The following is a 23,663-nucleotide window of genomic DNA, read 5'->3' as shown; positions in this document are numbered from 1 at the left end:
ATTGTACATTTGTATTTGTAATCACTTGAATACATGTAACTCTAAATTGGACCTCAACATTTGCAATCTCTCTGGAGGAAAAAAAACCCAAAACTGTAAGATACCTAAATTAGGAAATTGTTCCCTCTAGGTTTAGCGTTAGAGCTGCAGTAGTTACCAATTATTCTTTGCTTGCTCGTTTGTATGTTGCTAACCTTTTTTTTTTCTTTTTGCTTGTTTAAACATACGATTACATCTTATTTAGTATTTATAGGTAGACAATTTTAACAATCAAAGAGACTTTTCATCTTTTTTACTACTTGTTCATCTTTCTAATTACTCTCAGTGTGACTGCTGACTGAATCATTTTCATACCCTGATTTTTATGCAGTAATCAGTTGAATTTCTCAATATTGTAGAAAATATTTCGGTTAAAGCTCATGAAGAATTTTGTGTAAAGTGATATATAAATGAAGAATATTAAAGATATTTAATCCAGTAAAGATTAGATTAGTCAATGAATGAGTAAAGAACATTAACATATATATTCTATGTTTTTAAGCCTCTTTAATATCCCAGTGTCCAAGTGGTTCGGACGTACTGCTTTTGTTTTCCTAAACACAATCTCTTGTGCTGTCATGTACAAACAATGGTAGTCATTAAACCCCACACTTAAACTTCAGCCACCCATTCAGTGACCAAAAGCTGTACAGTATGGGCACAAATAGGAAATAATTTTGTCCACTAAATACTATAGTAAGACCTTATGAGTARCAAATATAGAAATTGGAATCTAGTTGGGATAAGAACAAAAGCGGATAAGAACAAAAGCAGATGCATTGGCTGATGAGTCCATTTGCAATCAAAAGTGCTGTTAGTTCTCTGAAGTAACACCAAACTCAATTTYGCTGGAAAGTTAATGCACAAACTTGACAAATTCCATTAATTCACAAATTATTATTTATGGTTTCACTGGTTATCTACTGGCTAATCCGTATTGAAACTACCAGCTTTTGCAAAGGCCAGTGTGTTAAAAAACACTTTTTTCCTCTCCACTAACTGCTGTGTCATATTTATTCCTGTCTCAGTGAACTTAGAACCTTCTCAGGGTATGAACTATGTTAGATGGTACTTTTTGCTCACAGAAGCCTAGGGTCACAGAAAACCTCTTGGTTAAAGACACTGGCATAGAATGCAGTCCTTCACGTGTTCCTGGGTTCCTCCATTTCTTCAAGGATCCCYTGCTCTACTAGAATGCCTTTCCTCTAGCAGGATTTCCTTTCATCTGCACCAATTTAAATCTTCAGACTTTTAGACATGGGAAAAATGCTTCCAGCCTCACTCAATTATAGGAAGTTTGTTTTCCTTTGTCTTGTTAGGCTTCCTTCTGCCTGTGCAATGCTTGGTTCMCTGGGCTCTAATACTAACACATTAATTTTGAGAAACAAATTCCTCAAAATTTGTGTCTAAGCCCACTGGTTAATGTAACCCAGCTAAGATGGGACATGAAGTTAAGCCTGAGCACATAGAGGACATGCTSCCTGCCTACACGAGGGACTTTACACAAAAGCTCATTTCACATATAAGGAGTCAAGTTCTGGTTCTGCTGCCATTTTACTCTGATGTCAACATGTGTGTGTAACAGGCACAGAAATTACGCTGGTGAGTGGTGTGTGCAAAGAGCTCTAGGTCCCAAAACACTTGAGAGGATAAGCAGCAATTGGTTCCTGTGGCCTGTAGGCCGTTGGCCACCTGCAAATGGGCAAGGGCAGCACAGCACACATTTGCCTGCGACAGGATAGTGTCTTTGCATCTTTGGATCTTTTGGGGATTTTKTTGTTGTTGTTGTTGTTGTAAGATTCAGTAGCTGTTCTATTTCTAGCATTGGCCGATTTGCCAAAAATCACACTAACACAAAATCAGTAAAAAATGTAACCAGCCAGATTTGGCAGTGCTTTGTTCTGATCTAAGTGATACCTCAGATACAGCACACTAGAAAACTAGGCCCTTGGATTAGGACTGAAGTAATTCTTGTACATAATATTAGGTGGTATTATACAGCTGGTCATGCCTCTTTCCAGAGCTAATCTGAAATTAAATTTCAAACTGTACCAGTCTTAAAAAAAAAAATGGCATCTTTTAACAAGATAATATTTTGCTGCAATGGTACCAAAAAAATGCTAAGTCTTATTTATTCTGGGCCAGATTGATCATAAAGTCATGGATGTTAATCAGGAGTAATAACAAGGAGTTATTCTGGATTTGTGCTGGAATAAGTGAGATCACGATCTGGCCTAAACGAGTAATGGGAACTATAACCCTAACCACATATACATGCAGTCACAACATGGAGTTCTTCATTACACTTTATGGACACTGACTTCACATTAAACTGGCTGGCACCCAGAAAAAGCCAGATGGAGTTAAACTTGGACCATTAAACCTTGCCATAAATAAATTCCTTGCACAGTAAATGTTGTTAGACAGAAAACAGAGATGGAAAGATTAGGAGGAAGCCACATCATCCCCTGCTCAATGCAAGTTTGTTCCCTGTGCCACATCTTTCAAGGCTTTTGGTCGCTTTGGTTTTTAATGACTTGAGTGAAACAGCTTCCACCACTGACTTCGGAAAGTTGTGTTACAATCCAGCCAATCTTCCAGTCTCAATTTATGTCTATTCAATCCTAAGACATAATGTAACAGTTTCATCACTTTATGTTCAGAAGAAAAGCTGGGGGGAACWGCCAGCCTTTGGCCTACAATGAGCCAGATGTTTTTGCTAATAGAAAACAGCCATGTATTAATGTTCAACAGCAATATACTGGAAAATATACAGCAATATACTAGTATATAATCCTGAATTAACAAACTCTCCCAAGAGATAAAAATTAGTAATATTAAGTTGATCCCACTGACAGCCTAACTCTCTAGGGCTTTTTTGTCACTCAGATATGTTTACCTGCTGCCTGATACTTCCAGTATCAACCCTGACTCCTCATGTGGACTCAAAGAAAACTTCTATCCAGTGTGCAGCAGACCTGCACTGGACTGCATCATCAGCATGACGGAAAATAATAAGGAACATATTACAGAAAATAGTAAGGAGCATATTGCAATGACCTGCTCAGATCCATAAGACACCCTTAGGTGGGAGGGAATGGGTGGTTTCTGATCATTCTCTGTGGGACACAGAATACTAGCAAAGGAGGTTCAGAAGCAGGCCACAAGAATCATAACTAACCTTAGAAAAATATCACACAAGAGAGACACAAATGCTCACCTTGAAGAAATCACTCTCATAAGCTTTCAAGAGCAAGTCCCTAAGTGGATTTAAAAAGTAATGAAAGGATAATTAGATGAGCTGCAGTAACAATAGACAGGGTTGGTTTGTGGTTTTGGTTTTTTTCCGCCCGAGTGATAGAAGCTCCTCTGGTCCTGAGATTACGCAGAATACAAACYAAAGAAAGCAAGAGAAAAAACATTTCCTGTGTACAGGGTACAGAGAGACCTTAGAACCCTCTCTAGAAAAAGCTGGAAATGTGCAGTGGCAGAAACCAGATAACAGATGCACTGCAGTGCAGATGCAATGCATAATTCCACTATCCAATGCAATTCATATATGTTTCTGTCATTTTTGAAGGACATGTTCTCTTAGCTAATAACGGAACAGAACCTATAGTCTTAAACTAAACTGTAAATTCTCTCAGTAGCTAACAGTAACTCAAACACTGTAGTTACTTATTTTAGTATATACAAAGTAAAAAAAAAGAAAAAAGAGGCAGGTCAAACGTTGCCCCTATTGGATCTGCACACCCATCAAAATCACGCAGATCTAGTGAACACACCTCTGGGCAGAATTTGTGCTTGCTGTCTACACAATAATGTTGACAAGTGGTGAAAATTTGATCCAGGTTTATTTGTTCTTTTTTTAAAAAAGGTATTTCAGAAGTGGTAGAGCCTAGATCAGAACTCATATGTACTGATTTACAAATCACATCCTCTTTGGCTGTGCTTTTGTCTGCTGCTGCCAGTCACAAATCTCAGATAAAGTCTCAAGTGTAGCTCCTTTCCAAGGCCAACGGATAATGGGATATAAGGTTTTCTCTCACAAATCTGATCAAGTGTGCTGATCCAGCTAACATAATAGAGTAAGAGTCTGCCAAAACTGCCCCAAAACAGTTACTACTTTTCTTCTGGCACACAAGCACTGTGGTTTTTTTAGTGCTTAAAGATTCTAGATTCAGCAAGGATGTTGTTACTTCTGTATTTACATTTTATTTCACAGGCACCAGCATGTTAAATACAAGCAAATTCTGTATGTAAAACAATGGCTTTGTCCCAACTCTTTGCAAATTAATACTGCATGTGCATTCATTTTTTTATTTCCTTGAAAATGGATTGACAAGGACTAGGTTGAGTTTTCAGAACTTACAACCCACTCAGACTCTTGTAAACATTATATATATTTTTGCCAAGCATCTATTATAAATTATTGTAAACAGTGATTTCCTGTAAGAAATTAATATAAACACAAAAAAAGGAAATGGATGCAAATGAATTATGTTCCCCTTCTTTATCCAACCTGCCCAGTCTCTTGGTGACATCTGCCTTGACGGCTCTAATTATGAGAAGTCATGTGCCGAGATAAATGATGGCGTTCTCGGAAGTACTCRTGACATATGGGGCATGTGAGCTTCTCCTCCCGTTTCCTCTTGCACTGGGATTCAGTTGAGGAATATTCTTTTTTGTGATGTGACCTCATGTGGAAGACTAAATCGGATGTCATGCGAAACGACAGGTTGCATTTGGCACACCAGTTCTGGGCAGCTACTCCAAATGATGTGAAGGTGGGAGGAAGGAGAGTCAAGGAAGAGGAGGAAGAAGCGGAGGAGGAGGAGGAAGAGGAGGACGAAGTGGTGGTTGTGCTTTGTAACTGTCCTCCAGTTTGTTTGGGCCATGGTTCTGAGGCATACGGGAAAACATTGCTCCGAGTGATGCTTGTCTGCAGCATCTGAGAGCTGCACAAATCACTGACAAAGAACTTGGAATTCAGGAGGGTGCTGCAGCACATGATGTCTGTGGTGGCAATGAGGCCGGACAGCTCCCCCAGGGTCTTTGCYGAGTCGTTCACGGGATGAGAAGAATTTGCTGCGGCTCTTTCTGCTAGACACTTAGTGGGCTTGCTGAAAGCGCTCTTCTGCTCTCCTCGCGCTCTGGCGGGCCACACGAAGGAGAACGCGCTGCCGGAGGAGTTCAGCAACACCTCCTTTGACACCTGCTCCTTACCAAGAGGGACTGGGCCGTCCTCCTGTTCCGACTCCTTGGGTSTCTCATTCCTCAGCTTGTCCTTCATTCTCCTGACCTCAGTGAAAGCGCTCTGCTTCTGCTCCAAAGCATCCTTCCTAGTCACCTGCCTCCCTGAACTAGGCTTCCAGAAAGAATCAGCCAATGCATTCTCTCCCACCATCTCTTCCTTGCCCYCACAGGTATGTTCTTCACTCAGATTATTAGTTTTCTCCAACAACACTGTTTTCCTGTTCCTGTTGTTCTCAGCCTCTTCTGATTTTGCTCTCCTCTCTCCTGTGAGACCGTGGGCATCATCTTTTGGAGCTGMCATTTTGACCTCCAGATCCCTTGCCAGGCTGTGAAAATTTGTGGCTTGGTCAGTTAAGCTGCCTTTTGCAATTTTGGGGTCCTGGAAATTTCTCCAGAGCAGGGCACCCTTCTCTGAGACACACAGGAAGCGAACATGGGAGAGATAGGAATGCTCACATTTAAAGACTCTGTTGCATTCTTGGCATCTCAATTCTGCAGAAACAGACAACAGATGATCAGTTTTGCAAAGTCCCCATCATGGATGGATGCAGATTGTGACCACTATCACTGAAATGGATAAAAACTACAAGCATCTCTGGTATCAYACAAGATTACATAGGATAATAGGTGCAGTGACCTGAAACCATCTCCTGGTGGCCTTTGGATAGACTACTTCGCTGTTTCATTGGGATGATTGATTACCCACAGACAGCAAGTGTAGGGAATCGGCCAAGCAAGGACACAACTCAATGACCAAGAGGCATATGGCACGTCTTAATCTTTGGAAACCATGCTATGATGTTCCACAACACACTGCAGTTTATGAATGTGAATGATGCCAGATGCACCTGGGGCCTGGGATGAATGGGAAAGTTTCTGGCATAGGTGGGTAGAGCTACAACATCCTGCTCTGAAGGTTCAGCACAACATAGTTCCCTTCCAGAACTATAGAAACTGAGTTTACATCAAAACAAAGTTATTGACTTAGTGGGAGAAACCCTCTAGATTAAAGTCTTAAGTCTACATGAAGTGTTTCCTGGGGAGGGGGGTTAACTCTATGSCCTGGTAGATTTATAGGGCTGTATAAGCTCAGATTCACATACTATGTCTACACAGAAACTATATCGAGTATGCTGAAATCAGTTAAAAAGGACTTAGTGGGTTCCTGCTATGAATGCATCTATATTAATCTACAGGTAAGTAGATTACTTTATAAATTTACCAAGCAAGCTATGTAAGTTGTGTTTAAATCAACAAGAAGATATAAAGAGTTTTGTTCCAGCTGGGCTTGATCTCTTGTAATCTAGATTTGTATTCTTTCTACAACAGCCTAATTATTTTCTTTTAGAGTCATAAATTCCTAATAACATCTCAGAATGAAAATCATTCTCTTTTTCTTGCTCCCACCATGTCCTAGACCAAACAGGCAGGCAGTGCTATATGAACTAGTGCTTGAGTTGTTACATATTTTATAGCCTTGCTGAGTTACCAGATTAAAGCTGAATGTTAGCCTATACCTGACTTCCCAAGGTATTAATAAAAGGCATATATCAAACTGATATGTAAGGCTTTTAGAATTTGAAGAGAATCAAGTAGAGGATGTCCCTTACACAGCTTTAAAAACTCCAGCATTAATCCCTAGTGCTTTCCTATCCTATACTTTCTAGGGAAGGAGCAGCCAAACGGCATCCAGAGCTGCATCTGTTCTTGCTCTCTGACTCTGGCTCAGTCCTTGGGTAGAAAGTTTTTTATCTTAGCGGACCAGCTAGAGTCRGATATGGTCCATTTTCCTGTATTGCTAAAGACACTGCAGATTCGCTTCAGTCCTTGGTGACCTCTGCCTGACTCACAATTTCATACTCACCATTTTGGGGACTCTGGGCTTTTATCTCATTGAAACCCAGGAGGCTGGAAAGCTCCTCATCATACCAGACAAGGAGCTCCTCATTTTTGTTGATTTTCCTTGTGGAGCGATAATATAACTGGCTATTTTTTAAGTATGCTTCCAAGTTCTGCTCTTTACTATTGGCAGCTGCTTGAACGAGTCTCATCCACGGCAGTCCTGTGGGACTGTGCACAGATGTAACATCTACCTGTGAAACAAGATGCAAAAACAAGGGAAGTTTCAGATCTTGGGATGCAAAGCAAGGCGAATTACTTCAAATTTGTTAGCAAAGGCTGTTCCCTGCCTCATATAGGGCCAGCAAACCAAAGTCATGAGTCCTATTCTCACACAAGTGTGGTAAACCCAAGGTTCGCGCAGTGCTTCGTACCAAAGATGTGAGAGGATATGAATCAGGTGGTGTTGGAGGAATTCTGATTATTTGATTTAATAAGGCAACATTTGCACATGCAATAGTTTGGCTAGATCTAGATCACATAAATATTAGATTTTAATAAATACAACTAGAATGCACTTACACAAGACCTTTCATTTTGCAGAATTAAAATGAGGCATTCGTATTCCTGTACTTTATAAACATTAAAATTAATTAAATTAATTTCAAAACATCAAAAAAGACAATTACTCTCCAGAAGAATATTGTTCATTTAATTATTTCTCAGAGTAGTGAGAGCTTGCTTTACTTTCAGTATATATGCATTAAGAAATATCAAACAGATTAAGTTTAAAATGTTACTTAAGCTGCAAATTTGGGCACCCAGAAGTTAAAAGAATAATATAAAGTCTACTGCTCAAATTAAATTTCCCTTTTGTGTACATTTTATAGCATTGTCCTCAGTCCCATAGACTCCTTTCTCTGCCAGACTTCTGAGTAATTTAGTCACTGGTTGACCAGGCTCTGGAAATAATACAACTATACAATATTTGTTTTTGTTTTCTTCATTTAGTTTGTGGCTCCCATCTTATTTACTTTATTGCATTTGTTCTGAATAGAGAATGATTAATTTCTTTATAGTTTTTCCTTGGTGTTTACCACAGCAGATCTATGCCCTCTGCAGTATTTGAAAGATGGGGAAGATTTTCATAGCTCAGAGGCAGAAACACAGGGCGATCAAGGGCAACATTTACACACATAAAAAGCCTCAACTAATTTTTGAAGCACTAAGTCATTGTTTTGAAAGGAAGAYGTTGGACAATGAAAAATGTCTAATGACAAGCATGATCTACATTTCACCCCAAGCAACGTATAGCTCTTTGTTTTCCACTAATTGTGAGGCAGCCATTGATGGGTGTTAATATTTTAGCTGTTCCTTTTCTGTTTTTAACTCCCTCTAACAATTACCTACCATGCAGCAGTATGATCATATTAGTGGCTTGAACACAAGAATGAAACATTAAGATGCCATTAGCATGAGAGCTAATTAGGATAAAGGAGAAAATAAATTAGCATGCCTTGCAACTGGTTCTCTCTAAACGCCATGGTAATTAACAATGATAGGATTGAGAAATACAAAAGTCTGATCTGACAGTGACACAAGCACACCCACCCACACACACAGCGGCTGCAACGAAGAGCTATGACAGAGGCTGTCATTTATTAGTGTCTGTGTTTCAGAAATACCAAGCACCCACCCGGAGCTCTAAGCAAAGTCAAAGGGAACACCACTCCTCTGGGAATGGGGCCTTCAGAGAAAGAGCTAAACAGACTTAAAGAGTTATATGGGGAGGGAAGAAAAGGACAGAACATAAGACCCGGGTGCAGAAAACTAAAAGCCTCTAACAGCTTTAGTTTCCATCTCTCAAGGCAAGGATGCTATCTTGGGCTAGGTAAAGAGGTTCTGCAAGTYCTGCAAGTCCATCTAAAGGACAAGTTAGACCTTTAGATGAATCCTTTGTATCCATAAATGAGGCAAAGGTTTCACAGTCCAACAGACTCAATTACATCTTTGCTTTATGAAGATCTGGCTTCCTCTTATAGAGGACTGACTTGCTTTGCTGGGAGAAATGATTGGCCGGAACGAGCCACATGTACCCATGGCTGCCAAGGCATTTTCTTCCATCAGTGGCACTTTGTTGGCATTTCTTTGGTCATTTGACCCAAAGAACTCAAATTAGGGTCTCAAAGTATATGAGAAAAAAACATACAGAATATCCTTTTTGACCAAACATACAAGTCCAAGATGAGGAAATTCTGACTGGAAATAATATTCCCTGAAGTCCTGCAAGATTGTTACTGAACTAGGATGAACATGAACTTCAGTTACAGACACTCCAAATGGCAAATCTCTCCTGTGTGTACCTCTTTTGTACCATAGCCAGCATATCAAAGTCCATTTCTTGTTTTGCCCCTCATAGCATACATGGAGTTAGAAGCTTAATACCAGTTCCTGAATTCTGGAAGGTTTTACATACAAGATATGGGACTGGAGATGACATCTTAAACAGTTATTTGTCAGAATTTCTTGTATTTACTGCCAAAAGACAGARCTCTGAGCCAACTCAAGCATCTGATTTCATGGCTGCATAACAATTACTTAGCTCAAATGTAGTGAGGCATGAAAGGCATCCCTTTCAAGGACCACCCTAATGCACAAACCCTTTGAGGCTCTTGCTTGAGTCTACAGTCATTCCAAAGCTCCCAGGAGAAATATAGAAATACCCCAGGAATATTTCGTTCCAGGAGTGATCTTTCTCCAATGTGCTGCCAGCTCACCTGGGTTTTGCTAACACTGTCCAAGAAGGCAAATTTGTACCAGATACCCAAATGAATATCAGCCAAGCCCTGAAGCCTCTTCTTCTCTCTCTAAACCTGTTTAAAGCAAAAGTCTTAAAGGATAACTAGCTCCACAAAACTGCATCTACCTCTCCTCATTCCATACTCTCCCTGGAATTTTTCTCTGCCAGAGAACAGAAATCTTAGGACAACCAAGATTCTTCCCAGATCCTTCCAAGCTATGGTAGGTATGGGAAAATTGCTTGCTTCAGATTGTAAAGCACCAACTCTCTTTTATCTATGTAGACTGATTCCCAAAATGCACTCCTGTACCCAGAAGAATAAGTTAATGTTGTTAAGAAAAATRCACATTGTTGAAATCAAAATGCTATGGCTAGAGAATGTATTTCTTGGGAACATAGAAAGCTTGRGAACCAGATTTGGAGAAGGTTAACAGCCTGCATTCACTCCACCACCATCCTGGGACTTCTGGCTTTCCCTGCATGATGATTCCTTTTGCTCTGCAGACCTATCTCTATGGCTTCACCTCAGCAATTGAAAAGAGGACCTGCACACAGACAGACACGTCTCAAGTCACTTTAGCAAGTCCATTTACTAGTAGCAATGTCGTGGCTGCCTAATGATTGTGCAGACCAGTTGCCAATTGTTTGATTGCCGATATCTTACACAGTCCATACAACCTGCACTGAAATCCCCCTTCCTTCAATTTCAGTCTTAAGGATAACTGAGAAAATTGTATTAAATCTTGCTGAGATGTCTGCAAATGCCATAAATGCACTCCCTGCATGAGAGTGCAATGCCGCYCTCTTCGCTCTTTGATCTCCCAAAACACCTCATTTTAAGCCTTCTTTGTCCTCAGGTTGTATGAAACAGGACATGAAGATCCTAAACTATTTGCCCCCTTTCTTCCTTTTCCTTGTCAGTGCTGAAGCAAATCATCAACCATCAGCACAGAAGTAAGACTTTGCATTCTTCCTGGAAAGGAAACAGTTCTCAATGAGATCCCTCAAATCTACAACTCATAAATCTGAAACATACTGGGCTACCTCTGTCTTTGGAAGGAGCTGTTGTGCTGACAAAATAAAAAATTACCCCTTGACAATGTTACCTGCTGAGGAAGGATGTAGCCCTTTCTAAAGTGACTAACATTAAAAGATGTATTCTCTTACCTTAAATACATAATGGATGTTCTTTCTATCAGAACATTTGAGAGCAATAGAAGCTACAGTGTCCAAGAGGGTGTTCTGCAGCAGGCATGGTCCAAAAATTACTTCTTTGGGAATGTCTTGTGTGGTATGAACGGTAGCAAATATGTCTGGAAAGTGATGATGCAGAAGTTTGTTGTCACTTGTCCAAAGGAATTTAGGCAAGGATGTAAGTTCCATCATAAACCTGTAAAATAAAAGAGAACTCACAATTGGGATACAGATGGAAATGGCAAGAGGCATCACTACTTACAGTATAAAGACATTCTGTAACTGTAGGTGAACTGTCAGAGCAGGGTAAGATGTTGCTGGTTATGGAGTTCACAGCTTTCCTAAGATTCAGTTCAGACTGAATTTGTATTAAGCCAAAGCTTAGGTTTATAAACAAGTTAAATACTCTTTTCTGGAGCAGTCCAATACTAAAGAGTTCAGCTGCTTCTACGGTGCTGCTTCCTATGGCCATGAACAAGAAACTGTGGGCACAGTCAGCAGAAGTTGCCATCAGTGGAAGTCAGAGTATTCTTGCTCAGCATATTCCCAGATTCTTGTTATTTATTTTTGGTAATTTGTAGGGATGTGAAAGACGGTGGAGAAGGAAAATGAAAACAGCAATGCATTTTGCTTCAGCATGGCAACATCAACCTATATTCTTGTTAGGCAGTAACAAAACCAGGAATACCCTGAGCCCTAAGTCTATTCAGCCTGGCCCCACAAAAACTCTGGGGAGTGATAAAAGGTAATTTCATCTCGACTTAATATTTATGTGAGATCTTACTTACCTGTTGTTGTTAGTCAGACTGTGACTCATTGCATGGTGATATTTCCTGCGTAATATCGGTAGAAATTGCTATATTTCGGGTGTTGCTGGGGGCTGTTTATTTTGCCTTTATCATGTAAAATAATATAACATTTTTCAGGGCAGAGACGATCTCGACAGTATTGTGGGATTCAGGCTGGGAGCTCTGCATACAGTGAGGAGGCAGGTTTGAGTTATTTGTCATTCTTATGTCTTCTCTGGATATTTAATAAAGATATAGCCATCCCCAGCTCCCAGCTGGAGGTCATGGAAAAACCCTCATTTATGTCATCAAGAGCTGGATCAGGTCCATTAGGCAGAGAAAATTAAAGAGAACAGCAACAAGCCCTGAAGAGGCCTTAGCCTAATAAATACTGAGATAGAAGGGCTGAAGATCCAGTCTAATCTTCCTCATTCTCTGCCAACAGAATTGATTTGTTACTCTATGATTCATGACTTAAACTGAAATGATATAAAGTGCTCAGGAGACTTGCACTGTTTAACTAAATCAGTTTCTAAATCAGTGCAATTAATTCTGTATAACTTCCTCCACTAGGCAAGGTCTAAGTCCCGACCCTGAAAATACTGAAATATGGAGTTACTTATGCAGTAAATAATAAACTTCTGAAAGATAAAGACCTAAAAGTGACAAACAAGATGGTGAGCAAAAGAAGGGATATAAAAAGTCAGAAGGCTTGCTAGGGATTAGTACCTGAGAGGAGGATAAAATAGTCCAGGCTTTCTACTAATCATGAATTTCATTGCATGTTCACAATTAATCTCCTAAAGTTATTGTTGGTGTGAGAATAAAATGTATGTGTATATATATTCATACAATATATCTTTACCTAAATATATAGAATGTATTTATATATATGTGTGTGTATTTCCATTCAAACTATATTGACTTTAATAAATGGAAATGGTAGACTTATAATCATTTTTAAATAGTACCAAAAATGAAAACTCCAACTCGATATAAAATAAGATTATAAAGTTGGCATTGGCAGTGGTTAAATGCATTAAAAAAAAAAAAAGGTAATTTCTATCTGCAAACTAGTAGCATGTTGTGCCTTATTTATGTGGGTGTTAATCCTGAGGACCCTGAGGCTGAATTTGCAAKGAGAAAGAAGTCGCAAATGCTGGATTTAAGCACATATAATTGTTTTAGGAAAGGGGCGGCACTCCCTGTTTGCAGTCAGGCTCTTGCTCCGGATACCAGGGTGCCAGGAAGCTACACRAGCACCCAGGCTGGTGCCTAGTGCCTGCCTCTCTCGCAGCCTCTATCTTGAAGGGCTGTCATAACCCAGACGCATTTCTCCCTGAGAGTGAAACCGGGCTGCAAATGGATGTGAATTATGTGTGTCAGCACCACCTAGTGCCTCCTGCCATTCYGTACATCCCCAGGAAGGACTCACAAAAGGGCACATCAGCCTTCAGCTCTGTTGCCCCACTCTTTCAGATTTCTGCCCGGCAGATTTTGGAACCGCTGACTCCCAGAGAGCAGCCTGCACAGCTTTTCTGAGCCTAGGGGTTAAACTGAGCCCACCAGCAGCTCCCAACTGTGYGTGCATTGCTGCCTGCTCCCCTTGSCCGAATCATGAGTATGGCTGGGCAACATGARGAATACTCCCAAAGGCCAAGGCAGGAAATAATGCCCAGACATCGGSATCTCTCTGCTGTTTGCTGCCCCACGGAAGCGCCTGCCGGGTTAGGGCCGGTTCTGTGCAGGGGAAGGGCAGCTAAGACGCCTCATTAGCAGCTCTGCCCCAAGGCAGAGGCCTCTTCCCAGAGGCAGGATAGGTGCTCACACACCTTCACTTCCACTAAATCCTTCTAGATTGATGGATCAGGGGGAAATGGAGCCTAATAAGGAGTACCTGGTGTTTCCAAATACCATGTTTTCTTGCATCCTAGCGCAAGTATCCCTCAAACTCTATATGCCTTAATTCCTTGCTTGTTCCTAAGTAATTTGTGAATGAATTTAAGATCAGTAATGGAAAAAAGAAATTTCCCAAATCTGCAGAAATAAATGCCAGAGTCTCACAGTGAYGGCTACAGTTGCATTCCCTTCTCGTACAAAGGATCAGACTTGTGAAGAACTACAAAAAATGATGTCCTGTGTATACACACCAGTGGGCTTGTTACAGTAAGACTCCTGTCAGAAACTTTTAGCAACTCTCCAGCTATTGACCGGTGAAATGGTTTGTCCCATGCWCTATCTAGTGTGACATCTCAGCAAAAGACAGCATCCCTCCTGAGACAAAGTGACAGCAGAACATGTCCATGTGCTGTTTGCTTGCTGCATCACTGTWGCTTYAGAGCACCTGCCTGGCATTAATCACTAATAACAATTACTAATTGGTAGTAATCATCTGTGAATGATTCATTCTCTGTCCCTTGCTATTCAGATGCAAGAACAGTGCTTGCCTCCACACCTGCTCCTTTTATTGAAAGGTCTCTGTTCAAAATATAGCTTCACCCACAGCTTTCTACTATCCTGCTTTCTACACAGCTGATGGTAGAGAATTTCCTGATATTTAAGAGGGCAACCTGGAGAATGGAAATACTAACCTCCTAGAAAATAAGGACTGAGTCTTGAAAAATTATAGGAGAGAGGGGACCTGGTCTGGTTTACCGTCTGAATCCTCTGGTGGAGAAAAAGAAACTCAGCAGAGGAACTCAAGGGAGCTAAAAAGATCAAACACAGCAGGAGTAAGAGAGGAAGAGGAGATAAATATTATGTAAGTACCTAAGTATTGCTTTTAAAACTTTGTTGCTGTTTCAAAAAAAAAAAAAAAAAGCAGTTAGCATGGCACTCCTTATAAGATAAACAACACAGATCTTACATTTGTCCTATTCTTCTGGAGCTAAGTTTCAGATTTTGGTGACTTTTTCAATGAAAACTTCCTTTTTAAAAAGCATACTTAAAAATGAGAAGCAAAGCCCTAAATGGTGCAGTTCAAACATGATAAAGTGAAAGGAATGAGGAGGTTTCCTGCAAGCTCTTGCTGTTTGAAGTGCTGTTAATGTAAAGAAGGTTAGCAAGGTCGAGAGGAGGATCAGCGAAAGCACTTGCCGTAGGTGCCAATGGAAGTGTCAGGAGACATATGAAGATGCCATTTCAGGAAGGCTCAGGGAAGCTTAGTGTTGTTCCAAGTCTAAATCTACCCTGTGCTCTTCCTCTTGTAAGTCCAGTGTTGTACTCGCGTTAGTGATGCTTTGCCAGCAGTAATGCTTCCCCGTGGATGGGTAGGAGGTTGCCCAAGATGCACTAAAATGCTTGGCATTTTCATTGACAGAATGAAGTAGGCGAATTACTTTGTAGTGAGTAAAATGATTGTAATGATGAATTCTCCAAGACTTTGCCACTTTTTTCTCTCTATACTTGCAGAAGCTCCTGAGGTCAGTATCAAAACTTCATCTCCCCTAGTTCAACTTCCTATGGGACCTGCTCTTACACTACGTTCAACTACTCCTGTCTCAGAATTACACGGTTTCTGCTGACTGTTTCAGAAGTTATGTTCCCAACCTGAGCCCTTCCACTTTGCCTCTTGCTCTTAGCCTGCCCTGCAAGCAACAGCTTCTCCAGTGCTTAACCATTAGGTGTTCTCTTTCCTCACTGAAGTACCTACAGTTGCAATCCATTCTTTCRGTGACCTAGAAACCCCCATGGGTGCTTTCCAGTGCCATCAGGTCAAGAACTTCAAGTTTTCCCCAGCGATATAATTTCATTTGTAAAGTTCTTATTTTTCCACCGCTGATGTCAATGCAACTCTTTTGCCTTCTAAAGGAAATGCAGGACATAGTTGCTTCTGCTGCTCATTTTCTTTAAATAAGTTAAAATTGGAAGTGGAAAAGTTGTTCTGTATTTCTGTGCAAAGGGGTCTTCTGCTCACAGCAACAGCAGAGGCTCTGAGAAGGTCATATCTTCAGCTCTGTATCACATAGRCAATGAAATGCTTGCCCCAAACCACCAGTGCTGGGAGTGCTGTTGCCTCCCAGAGACAGGAGCTCCTATGCAAAATAATCCTGTCGTTCTCTCATGTTCTGCATAAGCAGTTCCTATCCCTTTGGGCTCACCCACCTCTGAAAGGGTGAAATAAAGTCAATATTTATAGTGTATTAGTAGTGCATTAGTCTCYGATTACCTGTTAGATGATGGCTATCTTTCATAATCTGTCTGTCAAAGATGCAATTTTTTCATATGGATTGGTTTAGGGATTTGCTGCTTTATAGGCTCTTCATCCTACAAAGAGTATCTGATACACATATACCATGTCCCCGAGTGATGGATTTTGCATATTGATTTCTGAGATTTGTGACAGATCTGACAAACAGCAAGTACTTAAAGGCAAGCAACTTTCTAGGGATTAAGGATGTTTCTTCAACCAGCATAGAAATGAATAAGGGTTCACCACAATTGCTCCCAGCCTCCTCGCTTCCAGAAGGAGCATGTGAATTGTTAGTGAAACGAGTTCAGGCTGATTATTTTGGAACAGCCTATGCCAAATCTCTTACAAAATGAACTATGATACTTGAGGCTGGTTTTGCTCCTCTTGATCTAGAAGTTTTGCGACCCACTCATGCCCAGCACCTTCATTACTCTGCTTCATTACGATGTGGCATGTACCTCTAGMAGCTTCCTTTGAGAATATAGCTCCAGTACTTTGGCTGACCCATCCCCATGGGTAGCTCTTCAGAATGCCTCTGGATACATGCAGTTAACACAGCAGCCTCATTAAAGTACAATCAAGTTTCTCATGCTTCCCCATGATGATRGTATTCCCCCTGGAATCTGTGCCTTTGGCCATGTAAGATACTACTTAGCTTGCCTGTAAGTGTATGTTCAATATATATGTGTGTGGCTGAGTTTTAGAGAATGATGACACCTCAGTTTGGCCCAGATGATCTTTATCACTGAAATGCTTTCCTGCTGAAGTTTAGGAATATTATTAGCACATCTAGCAACAGAGCCTAATGCAAAGCCTGCTCTAAGTGTGCAGAAGTGTTTCTTTTATGTGAGTACTGGAAGAACTGACCAACCTCTAAGTAGCTTTTCAGAAAGAAAGAACATATATTAGCTGGCCCTTTTGGTCACATGCTTACAAGTGACTTTGCAAACCAAGCAGATAAGGGAAACAAGGTTAAACAGTTGTCGCTTCTTCCACCAAGATTACAGGAGGTGAGAATAGTCAGTGCCTCATTGACTTTTTTTCTCTCCCTCCTTCTGCTTGGCTTCCATCAAAACCTTGAATTTCAGGTTCTTTAGCTGCCCTCGATCACAACAGGATTCCCTAAAACAAGCTAGAAAGCTGTGGTTCCTATTAGGTGGACTAGAGTCTGCCTCTCTAGTTGTATAAAACCTGCTCCCTGCCCCAGGGCTGCTTTCTAGCTCCAACAGCTGACCTGGGTGGCCCAGCCTGACCAGTGGCTAGAAGGCAAATCCACTTGGTTCAGAAACACCAAAGCTCCCTGCTGCCAGGACAGGTCTGTATCTGCCTCTCCCACCCGACAGCCCGAGTCTGCTGTGCACATTAAGAAGTAGCTCATTTGTAAAAATGCTCTTCCAAGCCAGAATGCTGCAGATCTAGCTCCCTGCTTTTGTAGCTCTTGTATTTCATCACATTTGCACTAGCTAGAGTTAAAATTTGTGCCTTCCTGTATGTGTGGTGGTGGTTTTTTTTGTTTTGTGTTTCTCCTTTTCAGGCAGCTCCCTCAGACTTGAGGACAAGTATTTCTAGGGAAGGGGAGTGAGAGGGGGGCACTGGAACAACCCTGAGTTAACTTTTAGATCTCTGGTTTTATACTAGATGGCCTTCAGATGTCACTGCAAGCTCTCCTAAGAAATGCCTGGAAATACCCAATGCAGAAACACCAATCTGAGCAAGCACTCTTCTATTTTCTTCGGATTTGAACCAATTCTCCTTGTCACTGTGACAATGGTGAACTTCAGCACTGCTCTTCCTTTCTAGGTGGTGATAAAAGGCTTGTAGCCTTGCTTAATGTTATGATTGACTTTGGCAGTGGGAAGTTAACGACTGAAATGCCTTTGCAATAGGGGAAAGCTTTTTGGTMAGAACTTGATATTAGTGCTCGTTCTAATGCCAAAGCTTAGTGCTAGCTCAGCACCTTAAACTTGTAAATGGAAGGGAATAATAAAAGTTGCTTATCTTAATTTGATTAAATATAACAGCTTCATTTTCACCTTCACATTCCATTTTAATCATGGTTTGATACAGTGACATTCCTTTCAAAGYGATTATCCTACTTTGACAGGAGAAAACAAACTTTCTCAAAGTTACTCATAAAAACTGTTAAGTGTTTAACTCTGAGAAGCATTATCCCAGTCTGCCATGGYCATGTATGACCATGTATCTACTCTGGCCTTTTTTCAGATCAAGGAYTGGCTTAAAGAGCATAGCCCTTCATTGGCCAATGCCAACAGTACTGCAGGGGTRGGATAGACATGGGAACCATCATGTCTTTTACCTTTTAGCTTGTTCCTCTGTACTCAAATGTGTGACAGTGTTTACCCTGAAGCACATAACCTGTGACTTCCTGCTAATGCACTCCTGTGGCCACTGCCAAAGCTCCCTTTGGTTTCAATAGGAGGTCTGTCGGACCGAAGAATCCCTGAYGAGACGTGCAGTGTCATACGCAATAAACCACAGCTAGGAAAGGAGCTGGGTTGATGCAGACAGAGCATTGTGTCTGCAGCGCTTATTATTCTCAGTTGCTACAAAGAAGAAAAGATTCTTATGCATGAAGGAAACTTCAAGAGAATTAGAGGTAGACAGGCAAGAAGATCTAGTTCTTTTATGCTTTTCTTTCCTTTTGTGTGAGGATTCTTTACTTTTTAAGTTATGTACTGCAGAGAATCTCAGCTAAAATGGAAAGACGGGCTGCAAATTGAAAGAAATGGATGGAGAATTCTTCTTATAAAATACATAGAAATATAAAATCCCTGAAATTCTTGGCTGGGAGGGGCAGGGGGCAGGGATCAGTTTAGGCCCAGGTCTGCAAACTTCCTTTCAGGCTTGAAGTGATTCCCTCATATCCTTATATTCCTGTAATGCCCATGTAAATCAACAAAAATGCACAAGTGTTTGTGGAGAGGACAGGGAAATTGGCCATTCCCAGATAACTCGAGTTGAAAGAGTCAGCCAAAGGTTTGCCCATTTCAGATGGTCAAGTCATATCCCAAGCAGTGTATGTAAGGGTCTGGTATTACCTTGGGAGGAAAGAACTGCGGCTAATTTTTAGAAAGGAAACTAATTATGTGTCACTTATTTCTGAATTTCAAGTTAAGCCCCAGCTCATCTTTGAGAAATAGCCTATAGGTTGTATTTCTCCCTTCTAATATGGTGGCAAATTTGGATTCAAGGGGAGAAGGGGATTAGCAGCTACTGAGAAAGTCCATTAGTGCCATATATCATTTCAAATAAACRGGGAGTGAATTTGATTGGCTGTGGAAATGTCATGAAAATGTTTTCCTTGGTGTTTCATGTAGCCATAGGTAGGGTCCCTTCATACCTTCCTTTGCAGCTGCACAGCTCTGGCTTGGAATGACCCCCAAAAAAAAAAAAAAAAAAAGGCTAGAAGCAGGGAAAAATCGCTGCCTAGCACATCCCCTAAAGAGAATAGCCTCAGGTCTACTTTGAGCTTGCAGAAACTGGCCTCTTCTGGTGTGTGAGCACAGAATGAAGGTTTTGCTGTAAATCAGAGACCTCTGAGCTTCTGGAGTGCTCAGGTTTATGCTCTGCATCATCATGATCTCTTTGGAGAGCAATCCTCCAAAGCCAGCAAGTTAAGGCTTTGTGGTCTTCAGACTGTCTTCCACCACCTGAAATGCACAGCGCATGCAATGCAAGCTGACAGCTTTTGATGAACCATCATTATATCTTGGCTGCATACCCAGCCTAGTGAATCATGAAGCTGCCAAATCTTTTTATTACAAACAGTCTCTCAAACTTCAGTGGCAATAATGAAGAAGACAGACCTAAAACTGCTTCTTGGAAATCAGCAAATACCTCAAACACCACATTTGCCTTAAGCAAGCCTTGTGAAATACAGGGACCATTTGGAGGTGCAGATTAAAAGAAARGATTTTTGTGAAGCTGTCCTTTCTCTGAGGACAGGGATAGCTGCAGTGAGGTCTTGGGTACGTGACAGCTGCCCACAGATATGCCCAGCTTCCATTCTGAAGTGGATGCAGGTGGTGCCTATGCTTCCAAAACCCTCACAAGGATTGGATTTCCATTCTTTACCTGAGACCCAGGAATGAAACGTCTCCAACTTAGCATTAGACCTATATTGATGAGGAAATAACTGAGATCTGAATAACGAAACCAATGTACCCTATCTCTGCTGACTTTCAAATGGGAGCTCAGTGTCTAATTTCCTTAAACTGTTTGGAAAATTATAAAGCAAACTGCTATATCTACTGCCAGTATCTTATTTTCCATGATCAYGGGATGGGTAGGAATAGAATGAGTACCCTGTGTATCAGGGAAACTAATGAGGACTTGCTGTGGTACATGATGCAAGAGTATCTGCATAGCTCCCCATGGAGCCTTCTTTGACCTAGCAGAGCTTGTAGGAAATCAGAGGTTATAAATTTTGTTGAGCATGAATTGACTTTGCACAGAATGATTCATGTCCCTGTCCCACACCTCTTAGACCTCTGGATACATGAAATGTCAACCTGGCCAATGAGCAGTGGTAAATAATTTTACCGTCCTGATTAGAAAGGATAAAATCCATCTGTCCTCGACAATCCCACTGGTTCAGAGGGATTAGGTCTAGGAATTTGGGTCCATGTTGTATAAAAGGTCACTACTCCTCTCCRCTTGGGTTGGCCTCACATGCAGGATTATTACTTTTGTCTGGCACTGCATCTGAGCTAATGTACAAGCTAGCGCTGTCCATCAGGGTGCAGTTCATTCCAAAGACAGATAATTTACCTGTGGATAAGGGAAGACATGGCTATAGCTCCACCCTGTTGGTTTTTAATCTGTGCATGTGGGGGTACTGCTTGGGGGCTCACTCTTCACTGACCCTGTCTAATGTCTTCTGCTCAATGCTCTTCTGTCTAATGGAAGTATTACCTTCATCTAACACTTCYGCTCTTGTATTTTGAAGCCCTAAGACTTAAAATAGGGTTCCTATGGAATAAAGGGAGTATGTTATAGCTCTCTGTCCAGGTCTGAGGTTTTTGTCATGTTAACAGACTGTGGATRTTACAAATTAACACAACTTTATCTGCACAGTACATGCATTGCATGGTGTTTCATATTCTAGAGTCAAATACACTAGCAGGTGTCTCAGTGACTTGGTCTAGTTTCTGCTGCCATTGTCTTGGTATTAATCATACTTTAGAAATAAACAAAATTCTCAAAAATGCCACTGGAATATCAAATTTTACAGGGAAAATACAAGTAGAGAGCACAAATATTAAAAATTCCTTTACTTTTCTCCCATCCATTAAGAGYATGCACCAAATATATACATTTTTAAAGCAACAAATTCTTTTTTTTATTTGGAGGCAAGAGAACTGTGCAAACTTATCACCTATCAGTGGAGTGCAAGAAWTTTTTTTGTCACACATACGTGTATCCATTTATAGCAAGTTCCTTGTTTGAGTCATGTAATTAGAAGAGGCTCAGGCCCCTGACCATGGTCGTTTGGATGTTTTTTCTCCAGTYTGAGTGCCCAGCAGTGTGTGTGTACCTGTTGGGCAGAGCTGCTGAGCCCACCGCCCCGCTGGCTCTCGTGCTGCCCGGGCAGCACACTAAGCTCCTACAGGTGCTGTCCCAGGGATGGCTGCTCCATCCCCAGTCCGTCTGTGCAATCCATAGAACGTCCCCAGTCCCTTCCACCTGCCTAAGTGGCCGGTGTGCGGCTCGGGAGCTGGCTGTGGCCAAGCAAAGTGCCGTGGGCTGGGCRAGCATCCTGCCTGCATGGAAAAACAGCCCCTTCTCCCCTCCCTCTTCATCTTCAGACCACCAAAGGCACAAAATGGGCATGACAAGGGTCGCTAAGAACAGCGCATCCAGTGCTGAGCCTTGTGTTCTTGCACAGATTTGTCTGTTTGATCATCCTCATACACATCCCGGCTGACAAAAACCACCACTCCCTACAACCAGACGCAGCAAAGTGAAAAGCAACCAGCCCATGATGCAGACACGGTCAGACAGAGACAAAATTCATAACTAGGAAAAGCAGGACAAATCATTCCTCCTTCATATTATCTAACTTGGATTGATCTCTCCTTTTCTGAAATTTTCTGATGGATTTTTAAGATATATAGGTTACGTTTGCATTTAACAGTCCTGCTATTTATTTTGGTAGCTCGATTTTTTTTTTAAAAAAAAGATGATACCTGTTCAAATACTTCTTTTGTACAGGCATCTGTATATTTGCATGTGTGTACACATATATATATATATACACACACAGACATATTTATAACTATGCATATGGATACAGATATATAAGCTTTTGCTCTCTTTGAAGCTTTTCATGGGTATTTGAAGAAGGATATTTTAAGACTGACAGCCTTCTCTTTACCATGGCTAATACTAGAGATTTCTCTAGAAGTATTAACAACATTAACTTACATTCATGTTTTTTACATTAATGGCAAACAGTAAATAATGCCAACTAACAGTAAGTAACTGAGTTGAATAGCCCTATGTAACAGGAAAGTGGAGTGAAAAACATAAACAAATGAATTTACACTACMATGAAGCAAAGAAATCTTCCAAAAGAAAGTGTTTTTTATAAATTAAAATAGGTCTGACAAAATAATTTTTTTAATAAAATTGTTCTCACTGAATAGTTCCCTCTGACCTAATATTTACTAATACCATATTGCAAGTAATATATGTGTGCTGCAAAAAATTATATTAATTGCTTCACAGCATCACAGACCTAAAAATACACATATATAGCATCCTAAGCAAGCCACATATTTTATCTGGAATTTTTAATTTATTTTCTCATCTGGTTAAACTGCATTCAGATAAAAACTTCAAGTAATATTTTGACTTAAAATTTATACGTCAATAAAGATAAYTCTTTTTTGTAAGATCGTGTTTCTCTAGAGGAGTTGTACAAAGCAGCTCTGCTTTGCTTACAAACATTGAAAGATCCTTAAATCTTATTCTTCATACATAGTTTAAGAATTATTTGGAAATTGAAATATGGAATATTGGAATATGAAATTGTATGAAGATGAAAAAAATCTTGATTTTTATCTATTCTTCCAGCTGCCTAGATTAATATCCCTCTCTACTACCAACTCTATTTTAGAATGATAATCAATATTTAAGTACCACATTTAGCATTTTTTAATAGCTGGAAATAAGGAATAGCCCCCAAGGAGCAATTAATCTTAAAACACTTAATTTGATATTTGGCTGCTACTGTTTTTGTTTAAAAACTATATTAAAATATGGAGCTATTTAGAAATCATGCCTTCCGCCAAGATTATTGCTAGTTCCTTCAACTAGTACCTGTTTGATTTCAGAATAAAGCCATTAAAACGCTTCAGACGTTTCTGGTGAACTTCCCTGCAGTGCAAACCGTTTCGTGGCAGGACGCGGCGCTTGTGAGTGACAGCAAGGGCGTTGTAGGCGCGCCAGGTGGAAGCCCCGCTGCGCGGGCGGGCAGCGCTGCCCCGCACCGCGCCCCGCGCGCGGCCCCGCAGCTCCCGGGGACGGGCGG

At 40.8% G+C, this 23,663-nt stretch overlaps 1 protein-coding gene and 1 long non-coding RNA gene across 2 annotated transcripts; one reads left to right on the top strand and one right to left on the bottom strand.

The window, feature by feature from the left end:
• Positions 1 to 4,287: 4,287 nt before the first annotated feature.
• ZNF488 (zinc finger protein 488) lies at positions 4,288 to 11,723 on the bottom strand. Its single transcript, XM_026050677.1, has 3 exons — positions 11,102 to 11,723; positions 7,160 to 7,388; positions 4,288 to 5,787 (listed from the first exon to the last, which is right to left on the bottom strand). Exons 1-3 carry the CDS (start codon positions 11,378 to 11,380, stop codon positions 4,598 to 4,600), a joined length of 1,698 nt encoding a protein of 565 aa, XP_025906462.1. The 5' UTR covers positions 11,381 to 11,723; the 3' UTR covers positions 4,288 to 4,597.
• Positions 11,724 to 14,392: 2,669 nt separating this feature from the next.
• LOC112957163 lies at positions 14,393 to 18,126 on the top strand. The gene is made up of 2 exons (XR_003251165.1): positions 14,393 to 14,677; positions 17,747 to 18,126. It is a non-coding gene; the product is annotated as an uncharacterized LOC112957163 (long non-coding RNA).
• The last annotated feature ends 5,537 nt before the right edge of the window (positions 18,127 to 23,663 follow it).

The sequence above is a fragment of the Nothoprocta perdicaria genome, unplaced genomic scaffold, assembly GCF_003342845.1.
Source record: "Nothoprocta perdicaria isolate Ctin4 unplaced genomic scaffold, notPer1 scaffold_110, whole genome shotgun sequence".
Lineage (NCBI taxonomy): Eukaryota > Metazoa > Chordata > Aves > Tinamiformes > Tinamidae > Nothoprocta > Nothoprocta perdicaria.
Note: the sequence above shows the minus strand (reverse complement) of the source record. Positions and strands in the feature narration are given on the sequence as shown.